General features: G+C 36.4%; 1 protein-coding gene across 3 annotated transcripts in view; it reads left to right on the forward strand.

Moving 5' to 3' along the window:
• The window catches only part of LOC138698439 (multidrug resistance protein homolog 49-like), a 136,476-nt gene that overhangs the window by 88,654 nt on the left and 35,759 nt on the right, over positions 1 to 12,063 (forward strand). For all 3 annotated transcript variants that reach the window (XM_069824352.1, XM_069824353.1, XM_069824354.1), the window contains exons 14-17: positions 2,521 to 2,608; positions 5,398 to 5,537; positions 8,470 to 8,613; positions 11,750 to 11,854. In XM_069824352.1, the coding sequence (XP_069680453.1) occupies positions 2,521 to 2,608; positions 5,398 to 5,537; positions 8,470 to 8,613; positions 11,750 to 11,854 (477 nt within the window). The remainder of the gene's footprint in view (positions 1 to 2,520; positions 2,609 to 5,397; positions 5,538 to 8,469; positions 8,614 to 11,749; positions 11,855 to 12,063) is intronic.

Here is a 12,063-nt window from a genome sequence, read left to right on the forward strand (position 1 = left end):
CTAAAGCAGTCAAATTAAATATGTCACTTAAGCGGTAAGAAGAGGGAAATTGTTGTGTGTGTTAGGTTGGGAATACTGAATGTGGAATTTTAGATTTTCCGCGGATTGGTTTTATGCGGAAACCAAGCAAATACGCACGATCTCGCACAAAAATAATTACAGTAATCGTTTCATTTTCTCTAATGTATGACATTATGTTGCCCTGGTGATGTTTATAAACATTATGAAGTTCATGTAAAAAACGACACAACATTGTTTATACGATAGGTACATTAAAATAGCCATCTGGCATAGAACTCATGGCCGGTGCACTGAAACCTTACCTCAGTGTAAAAGTAACTATCTTTCTTGTCCACTGCTGTGATATAACAATTAGTATGTCTGACCATGAAATGAGCAGGTCCGGATTAAAATCCTGGTTGGGGTTTTTTCCGAGGTTTTCTCTCACTCAATTGAAGCAGAATTGCTGGGTAACTTTCGGTATTAGCACTCGGACTCATTTCGCCATCATTAATTGAAATGTCATTGTCATAATTACCATACCCACGGTTAAGTTCAAGAAACACCATGCTGTGTTCTATAAGCACATGACTGTTCAGCGACAAAATCATTCACAAAACAGGAATGGTAAGCACAATAAGCCTCAGGCTGGAGTACAAGCCTTCAGATTCCTCCTACATTAAAAAAAACGGCCCTTGTATGACGTTCAGCTTATTTGGGATTAAGCATTAAGTAAGTTTACAGAAAATAATTTTGGTTTCTTTAGTTTCTTGTTATCACGGGAAGACTCACATTAAGAGAACTTGCTTATGGGCTATTCCATCTCAAACCGACCGAAATATAGAGAAAATTGACCTTGCAATTTTTAAATACAATGAAACCTTTTTTGTCCGTTGACAACTGTGATACAATGCTTTGTGCAAAGTTTGAGGCATCAGAACTTCATAGTGTTTAAATTAAAAATATTTTAATTTATCGTATTTTCATAAATTTAGCAACTTTAAACTGTTGTGACTCCGAAACCCTTTCACCCAATGATCAAAATCATGGTTTATTTTGATGCTGAGAAATTGAAGTTTATATTGACATGTAAACAGTTTTTCTTACTTTTTATGGAAATGGAGAAATTTAGATTTTTCTTCATTAAGATGCCTTTGCCCACGAAAAAATATTTTTAAAATATATGGTTAGATTCCGCTTTGAAAGTACAAATAAACACATATTTTTACTGGTGCACCGTTGATAAGAAAGTATTGAAAATATCAAATAAAGAAAATAAATAGTACGCGCGTGAGCTAACCAGCTGACTGCGAGGCGGGAGCTAGCCTAGACAAGCAAGGCCAGGAGACAAACACGTGATGTTTCGTCTAGTAGCACATAGCTGAGCTAGCTTTATCACAAGTTTTCATAAACACAGATGACGCCCAGCGCTCGCTTATCTTCAGCTCTCGGCCAGTGCGTGCGGTATTACGCCGCTCAAGTCTAGGCGTGTGAAAATAATTTATTTAATACCCTCGCAACTTATTGCCGAGCCACTAAGCAAACAATGCCGAATCCCTCTTAATAATGCAAGGTTTTTTCTCAATATTTTTTTCATTTTTTACAAATGGGCAAAAAGCCTAAAAGTAAATAAAATCAGATTATCTGTCTCTGTGTATGAAATAAAAATAAGGATTCCTTCTTAACATAACCTACCAAATGTCAGCTGCAAAATGAGCTCTCGTTCAATGTTCTGCAGTAAATGGTTCCTGAGTTCTGAGCGCTGAAAGAGGCTTGTTTTTATAAAATACGCAAATTTGTCGCTCAATAGTGCGAAAACCGTTTGACTTTCGATTGTATATTTTTGAAAATGCACTCTCCTCAGCACCTTGTATAAATAGGGAAAAAATTAGAGTATAAAAAATGCGAGGTTTTTTACTGATCGATTTCATATGGAATAGCCCTTATATGCATTTCATTTATGGAAGAGCAAATGAAAATGTAAGAAAAGCTGCAAGACTTTATCAGTCAAAATATAACTTACGATACCAACTAACTCATACTATGTTTATGAGAATTCATAAACGTTTGCAGGAACAGGATGTCTCCAATCAAACTTGAGAATGATTGCCTGAATTCGTTGCTCGCTGGCTACACTGATTACACATATCAAGGGTTGTAATTATCAAATAGAACTTTTCAGGGCATTGCTTCCTATATGAAAATTGTTCATATTGATCCCCTCTATCAATTCTGAAAGCTAGTAACATATTTATAGAAACACCCTGTCTCTATTCTATCAGAAACATTATCATTTACAGCACATGGCCGAACCTGTGGATGTATTGTTGTACTAATATAGCATATTATAAAAGCCTGGTTTCAATCTAATGTAGCTGCTTTATTCTTTTGCTGTACTGAGGCTGCATTCAGTTGTATACTACTGAATTTTGTTTATTGGATGTTTGAAATCTGAAAACTTCAACCCATACGACTTAATATTAGAGGTTTTTATGAAAAATGAGTGTAAAATATTTGCAGGTTGTGGAGCAAGGATCTCACAATGAACTCTTGGCTCTTCGAGGTCACTACCATGCCCTTGTCAATGCTGACCCCACTATGACTCATGGTGAGTTAGTCAATATTTTATTTTTACTATAAGAAATTTTTGTATTCATCGGTTAAAATTTTTAGTTACTTTCGTATTTCTGTTATGTTCACCATTTTGAAGTAGTGATCAGTATGTTTGACTACGAAATTAACGGGCCCTGGATCAAATCCTGGTTGAGACAAGTTGTCTGGTTGAGGTTATTTCCGGGGTTTTCCCTCAACCCATTAAGAAAAAATATTCGGTAACTTTCGGCGCTGGACTCTAGGTTCGTTTCACCGTCATTATCACCCTCATCTTCATTCATCCTCCTACTTCCATAGTAACAGAATCTGACCTAATGGATGCACCAGCCTCAGAACTGGATTCTTCATCATAATCGCCAAAAAATAGCCAGAGGTACAAATGCCTACACGTCAATATGCACAGTGTTAGTATGTGTGTATATCTGTTTGTGTATACAGGGTGTTTCAGAAATAATTTGCCAAACCTAAGGGGCATGTTCCTCACACCAAAACAAGAAAAAAAGTTCATATAAATATATGTCCGAAAATCCTTAGTTTTTCAGTTATTAATGAAAGAGCATAATGAAACATCTGTTAGATATTGTCAGCTTGGTGCAAGTGTTGCAACGTTAATAAATTCAGAAACTCATAAAAAATGTTCAAAATGTTCTCCTCTTGCTTCCACACACGCATGCACTCGTCGGATCATGGACTCCTTGGCAACACATAGCCATCTAGGATACAATGAGTGCATCAGCAGACTTGTATCGATTACATCGTTTGATTATCTAACAAAATTAATATTATTATCGGTTACAAACTTAAGAATATAAACTTAAGATAAGTTGTTGGATTGTATCTCTAAACGCGTTGAACGTAAACTTTCATTGTTATGAATTTCTGAATTGATTAAAGTTGCAACACATGCTACCAAGCTGACAATATCTAACAGATGTTTCATTGTGTTATTTTATTAATAACTAAAAAACTAAGAATTTTCGGACATATGTTTATGTGAACTTTTTTTCTTGTTTTGGTATGAGGAACATGCCCCCAAGGTTTGTCAAAGTATTTTTGAAACACACTGTATATACATATTATATACAAGGGTCATTTCATAAGTCATGGCAACAATGTTATATCATCGGAATATGTGACAACACAGTTAGTCCAGTATATACGTTTGAAAATTTGTCTTACATTCTATGCAGTTTCATCACCAAATGGGTCCTGTGTGTATTGATAGCTAGTTAACAGCACATGCAAAGTTAGTGTGTTGGTGGCCATGCTCCAAAATGGACAATGCCATAATTCTTCATGATAACGCTACAGCCTACACCGTAGCTCGTGTCAGGAATCTTTTACAGCAGTAGGGGTGGGAGGTCTTAGAACATCCTCCCTACTCGCCCGATCTCAATCCATGCGACTTTGATCTCATTCCGCAAATTAATAAGCCACTGCATGGGTAGCGCTTTGTAAGCAAAGATAACATCTTAACAGTGTTTCGACGACAGTTGGTAGGCCTACACATTGATGAATCACATACAGCCAATGGTATTTAACACCTTCCCCATCATTGAAAAAGATGTGTGGAAGCCTTGAGGGACTGTTTTGAAGGGTGTTAGTTGTGTGTAATGTATTTTATTTCCTTTTGTGTATAATAAAACAATAATTTCTATTTACGCATCTTTTGATTGCCCCCTGTCCGGTGGCTCTTGTGCCCTGGCCCCATTTCGTGCTAGCATTGCGAAGCATATTCCAATGACTTTCACACTCATACACTGGATTTCAATTGTTTGGGTATTATTGTGATATTTAGATTTTTAACCAATTGTTCTTACTTACAAGGATTGTGAATAGGATTGAGAGAAATAAATTTTATGTACTGGTAATTCATATGTTGTATTATTAATGATTCATTTCCTTCATTTCTTTATTGAATATAATATCGTGTATCTGTAAAAGTGTTTGCAATTATTGAATTACTGTGTTTCATCTGAATGCTCCATTGCCAAGCAACTGATGTCAGAACAGTGTGACGTAACTCATTGCCATTGCTAAGCAACTGTCATTAGATGTTGAAATTTTTGTAAAACATGTTATTCATTCGACACTCGAGTAGAAAGGTTCACGTTAAAAATGGCTTCTCATGTTATCTGTTTACTGTTTTGTTTGAGTTATTTCTCCTGGGAAATTGTCATGTAGGCCTATAGTTCTATTTATTTTGAAAGTACTAGACTAAAATATATAACACACAAAATTATTGTGAATAGGCTATATTTTTCTAAATGAGAAAGAAAGCAGTGGTGAATTATACAGAGATAGTAGCTTGAATTTTTTCCATTGTTGTTGAAATGTACAAAATCTCGTATTATTTCTAAGATTGGTAAAGTGGCCACGTTCAATTAGTAGGCTAGCGGTGTCAAAGAGGACGGAAGCTTTGTAGTTTCAATAATTTTAATTATGTCGCGCTGTCCATTGTCGTCAAGTCTTTTGAAGGCCGCTCCAATACTCCATGTTATATTAATATATAGCAGCAACAAACAAGACGTGACAACGTCGCATTTTCATTTTATTATCGGTGCATGCAATAAAGACCTACAAATCTTAAAAGGAATGCCGCTGCCTAATAATTAAACGAGGCTACTATGCTAACTTTGTCTTAGTAAACAAATGGCTAAATCCACATTATTGATCACGTTATCAGTAACAAATATGCAGTATTATTTAATTCTGTTAATCGATTAATATATATATATATACCGGTATATATAATATATGTATTATATATAATATAATTTACAGGTGCGGGAGAAGGTGGAATACAGCATCAAGAAAATGGCAGTGCTAATGGTGTTGTGGATTCCCTGGCATTCAGAAGACAATCCACACGTTCCCGGGCTGGAAGTAATAAGGACCAACAGCTGACTACACCACTCATAGAGGTAAATAATGAGTTTTCCTCTCAATAATATTTTTTTAATGTTTTAACCAATTTCTCAACTACATTACGTAGCATACAAGATGAAAATTGTACGTGTGTGTGTGTTGTATAATAAGAAGAGTGAGCTTCATTGATTAAAATAGAGATTCATTTAAAATAAATAAAATAAAAAATATGTAACTTTAATACGAGGTTAGGTATCGTACTTACTAGAGATGAACAACGATCGAGAAAACGAATCTAACAGCGCCCGCAAAGCCGAAAACCCGCACGACAATGTTGTATTACGTCTCGTCCTTGACGTGAAGATCGGTTGTGAGACTTCCGAGACTCGATATTGATCAACTCCCGAAATCCCGAAGTTAGCCGTTGTTTATACTTGACTGAACTTTTATCTACTTTGCCGTCTGTTATATATGTATAAACAATCAAGTAGCCTATTTGAAACATCATCTCTACCTTTCAGTGTATAATAATTCGTTCCCCAGTCTTTATTTAATTACTAGGCCCTTATTAAAAGGCTAGGAATTTTATTTTCATATGTTTAAGATCAAGTGTGCAATCTCAATTAAAAAGATATTAATATCATGTTTTATGTTTCTTAGAAATGCAAATTTATTTAAGAATTGTGTTTTTTTTATCTATATAACCATAAGTAATATCATATAATAGAACCAGAACATTGTGATAACTAAGATACTGTTCTGTTTTGCCTTTTTGTCTCATTTAAACATTTACGTTATTTATTTCAATGATGTATGTTATTCAAAGTTATGAAATCTTTCCACGCCGACCAAATGCTATTTCGAGAATGACGAGCGAGACTCGAAGCGCAGCGAGAATGACGAGTCGAGACTCGAAAGACAAATGCAGCGAACACAGTGAGCGAGAGCGGCAGTTAGTTTTGTTCATCTCTAGTACTTACCAAAAGCAGGTAGGACATTTAAGTTCGCATCACATTTCTTAAGTCTAACAAGTATTTCGCATAGAGATATCCTAGAAAATCTTGAACTTAATGATCTTGCGTTCACTATATACACACAGAAAAATAATGATACCGTACCAGTATTTTGCTCTTCCAATTCAAGGATATAGTCTACTATGGATTTAAATTTGTTTAAAAGTAAAATGAAGTTATTATGGATCTTTTTTAATCGTTTAGTAAGGTAGATAAATAAGTGGAGATAATGGTTTAATTTTTTGTTAACAGAAAATGATGAAATCTAACGTTAGGTCTATTTTTGTATACATTATTTTCCTTATCATAAGATACGGTACTCCTAGCCTACGGAGCAAGAACTATGAAAAAGCCTGCATGATATTATGATGACGCAACTTAATAATTAAGTTAAGGTTAATAATTAACTCTGCCCGAGCCCAGCCTCTGTTCATCTCTATTAATTCCACGTAATGTCATTCAAAAATTACTTCAATTTTAAAGCGCTATTAATAAAATATTTGAAGTAAAAAAATCGCTGTGTTGGGAAAACAGTGGGGATTTTCATTTGTTACTTATGCATTTCCATAGTTAAAATTTGTTAAATAAAGTGTTAATGATTTTATTGCTATTGCTACAAAAAATTTTAAGTTTCAAGCCATGGTTCTATCATTAAATTTAAGGACACAGCTGGTCTAATTCTATTATGAAAGCAACAGAAGTATTTCTGAAGGTCTGTCATTTATATGTTTTATTTCAAATAAGCTTAACTGTGATAAGTGAAATTAATATGAAATAGCTGACAAACACTTAATAGTGATACCAATAACAATATCAAGCATTACACTAATCTTGGCGATTGTGTCATCTGTAAGCATTTTCCTACAATTAACCTTCATGATGTCCAGATCTCAATCCGTCTCACTTCTGACTGGGGTTACCAGTACCTTAAAGAACGAGTGGCGCATCGAACAGCCCTACGCAACTAAAGTATGCTATCTTGCAAGAAATTTGGAATATTTCAAGATCTGCAAAATGTTGGCTGGTGTTGCAGAAAGAATGGCGTTTGTTAAACAAGAGAACAACAGACATATTTCTAATGTTTCATAAAAACCAAACCCCATTGCTTGTTCAACATAGTGTTTTTTTTTCTTCTGCCTCAAATATTACAATATTTATGCCGTTTTAAACTTTGAAGGGGCTTTTGAATGACTTTACACATTGCAGTGTTGATTTCAGCATTCCACATTTATATTAAAATAGAGGAGAACAAAGCTCGTGCGAAAATTGTATTTCTTTCTTATCTTTTGATCTTTACGTGATGGTTAAATCCAGACAGTGAAACTACTGGGTGTCCATTTCAAAGTGTGTCATGACGTCACTGTTGTGAGTCAGCGATTTGAAGCGAGTTTCAACTTTTATGTCAGAGAAGTTACCTATTAATCAAGGCGTTCAATCTGAACTTGAGAACGTGTACGGTAAAACTTGAACGTCGTAGCAACAGATGGCGGTCTGTACAGTCTGTGTGCTACCATAACTCTTTCGAACTGTTTTGCGCGGGCAAGTCGTACGCAGGGTATTTGTTATCATCGGTTGCTTACGGCAACATTCCACAATGCAAATCAAATGCTCCGTGTCCATGTTGACCGTCCAAGTTAATGTCAACAAATACTGTACGTAAGTAATCGTCTTAACCCTCTCCCCATATCCCGACGGTAAGAAAAACTCACCTCAGTACGTGTTTCCAAACAGTTCACATTCCTGCCACTACCGGCGTTACAGTACGTATCAGTAAGTACTCTTCAGAAATGAACACCGTACTTGCTAGGCAACTTCTCTGGCACATAGGTAATACGCCTCTGCGGAAGTGTAGGAAGATAGAATTCTCTAGGCTCATCTGCTAGCCACATGACGACATACAGCGAACCATGACACAATTTGAACTGAATACTCAGTAGTACACATGGTACAAATTTATATTTGATGTGCGTTACAGGAGGAGCAGTATGACGCCCCTCTGACGCGCATCATAGCGCTTAACAAACCTGAGTGGCTGCACGTGCTGGTTGGCTGTATAGCTGCAGCTGCTGTGGGGTTCACCCTGCCTTTGTTTGCTATTCTGTTCGGTGAGGTGTACGGAGTAAGTATACATCAATTAAATTTAGTTGCATTTTAAGAGTGAATGATTACTTACGGTGGACAATCTCAAGGTATAAGTGTTTTTCCCAGGGTTCTCTTTTGTGTGTTCTGTGAGAATTAATGGTCTCTGGCAGTAGCGGCCCGCGGTTACAAAGGTTGGCAGTTCTGCATGAAAAATAGTTATTTAGCAAACGCGTGCTGTTTATTGCATCTAAATCGTATAACGCGTGTAATTACAGCCCCTTCTCGAAGATGACTCTGCACCCGAAATTGTACTCCAACAATCCGTGCGCTACACCTCTCCCACCTGGTACAACTAGTTACGTAGTGGAGATGTGCCCCACATGCTTTTCTAGATTTTTAAGTCAAATTAACTAAATCCTTCACTCCGGTGTTTGTCCATGTATTTTCTCCTCTAAACAGAATACATGGATGGGGGGAGAAAGCGTTTTCATGAGCGCAGCAAAAAACCAACCGTTTCCATTACACATTTCGGTATTAAAATGACTAGTAGGCTACACGATTTCCTCGAAATTTTTCAGAAATTTCAATGTTTAAATTTTGTGTAGGACGTCCTAATTTCTTAAGTTAACCTGCAATTTCTCTTTTAATTTCGAAAAGGATTGGTCGATTAGGTTTTCATTTCATTCATTTTTTATATAAAATATTTCCTTAGACGCACTGACTAATCACATCACACCACCCACAGTACTATAACACACTGGAACTGTAATGATATAGGCTACAGTAGTCCAGAAGCCTATGTGTTCTAACGTAGGTCATAAGGAGATGAGGGTGTTGACGGTTCTTTTTTGTATGTTCGGAGAGAGCTGCTTCGGTTGCAGCTCTAATGCAGTCTTAAGGGACAGTGAAGAAAACCAGTTTTCTGCTGCCGACTACCCTACTTGAGCTTCAGGAACTGCCGATCACAGATCCGAAAAGTACACTACAGCTAAAATTCTCGAGCAGTTCAAGGCTCCTACAGACAGTAAAATCTCGAATCGAAGGAGAATGAATTTGAAAAATAAATGAAACAAAGAACTAGATTACATAAAATCACATTTTATATTTTTAATTTTTTCAGGTCCATTTAAATGGCGGTTCTGCAGCTCTGCAGTTCTTATTGTAGAGCCGCCCCTGGTCTCTGGTGTTCGAATTAGGAAAATTGAAAAATTAATTTCTATTATCATAGAGAATATTATGAAGACTTGTAGAAGGTCTTTAAAACTTATGGAAAGGAATAATAGCCTAGTACTAGCTTAATATAGCTTTGTATCCAATGATAAATAGTGAGGCTAAATGGACCTATTGAGACTAAAGTTCTGTACTAATCTACCCACCTCTAGGTCCGATCTTTATCATGAACTTCTTTATTTTTTTTTTAATTTCATTTATTTTCCAATATGTGGGTTATCCTGCGACCAATATCTGCAATTCTATGAGTTAACATAACCAAACGGATGAAACCAGGCTTCATCTGTCATAAAGAAGAGCATGGGGTACAGTGTAGCCAAAATAAATGAACACAGTGAAGCAGTGAGGCCAACATCTATTTATGAGCAATGAGACCGTGAGGCGTATCGGTTTTATGTGGGACATCCAGTATATAGGGTGATTCACGAGGAAAGGTAAAAAATTAGCATACGATATCTTAGGCCATTTTGAGTGAAAAAGTTCATATGAACATAGATCCGTTTTCGAACGATGGCGGAACTAGGTGCATTTTTTTCGTAAAACGTCTCGCCCCAATGTAAATCCGACGTTACCATATGCTGCTGACGTGAGAACGTGAAACAAGGTCACCGATCGCAATGAATGACGTAACATTGGAATCTGCATTGTGAGCGATGTAGATAAGAGAAACAAACCGGGTGGGGGGGGGCATTACAAATGTCCAATCGCCTGCCCTTGTCTGATGTAATGACACAGAACCAGCACATTATAGGCCTACAGGTACAGTTATCGGAAGTGTTAAGTTGTGTTTTTCAAGATGCCTTATAAATTTTCGACTACAGAATACGCCGATATTGTGTATGTTTATGGTTTGTGCAATGGAAGTTCCTTGCGTGCCGTCGCTGAATATGAACGACGCTTTCCGAACAGGATACCATATCGAAGAGTATTTACTGTCTGTGGGGTTGGATGAAAGACTTGGTATAGCAAAGGAAGGGGGAAACGACCGTATTTTGAATGCGGGATAAAGAACAGCCACGAGCAAATCTCCCGAGCGCAATTCACACCCGAGCGCAACAGTGTATTGAAGCAGAAGCAGGTACCTTTGAAAATGTGCGAAAACATCGACTCCGACTTCTAGAATGCATACGTGAATATAGACTTAAAATGTGTCCGTTATCTGCCTCTAAATGCGTGTTAGTACAATGGAATCTCAGAAGTTTTTGTGAAATCTAAGAGCCATATCTCCGTAACCGTTCGAAAACGGACCCATATTCATGTGAACTTTTTGACTTCAGAATTCACATCCTAAATTTTTTACCTTTCCTCGTGAATCATCCTGTATAGCAAAAATGATTTGCCCTTCAGTCTGCCTCAAGATCTAATAATGTATGCTGATGATAGCATCTTAATAACTTCTCACTGAGATCTTAACCTATTATAGTTGTCACAGATCAATAATCTTAACATAGCTAAACAATATTATCAATCAAACAGGTTAATGCTGAGTGAGGAAAAAAACTCAGAAACTTATCTTAGGCTACTCTAACACATTAGATAATGAAATATCGTATGTTAAACTGTTAGATTTTTATTTGGATCCAAAATTAGGATGGTACAAACACATAGAAAGTATATGTACTAAGTTTCCAACCATAATTTTTGTTTTTAGGAAGTTAAGGCCTTTGATCTCAAAAGAAACTCTCAGACAGGTATACTTTGCACTATTTGAATCTCACATTAACTTTACTGTGGAAGTGTAGCAGAAGTCAGTAGCATCTTATTGATAGAAAAAAAGGCCATTCTTCTCTATATCCACATTTCACATGCTTCTACTCGTTTCTCTTTACTTCATCGTAATCCCCATGTTTCTAGATTATGATACGACATGACATGACAGTTTTATTGGTCATTTGTCATTAAAATGATATTTCACAATACACACTGTATGTTTAACTTTCCAGGTTTTGTCAGTGCAAGATCCAGAGGAAGTGCAGAGACAGACAAATTGGTATTGCATCTTATTTGTAGTGATCGGTGTAGTCACAGGACTTGGAATGTTTCTGCAGGTAGGCTCATCATGTTAATATAATGGCTTTTTATAGAACATCTTCAAGAACAGCAATAATTGATATGGAGGGATTAATAACGGTGGTCTTGAGAAGGCACAGAAATATTAAACAGCCATGAGTCAGAAATACAAATGTAACCAACTTAGAACTTTTAACATTGTACGGGATTATTAAAATTATGAAAGTGCCAGTAACATCCCGAGGTA

The sequence above is a fragment of the Periplaneta americana genome, chromosome 4, assembly GCF_040183065.1.
Source record: "Periplaneta americana isolate PAMFEO1 chromosome 4, P.americana_PAMFEO1_priV1, whole genome shotgun sequence".
NCBI classification, from domain to species: domain Eukaryota; kingdom Metazoa; phylum Arthropoda; class Insecta; order Blattodea; family Blattidae; genus Periplaneta; species Periplaneta americana.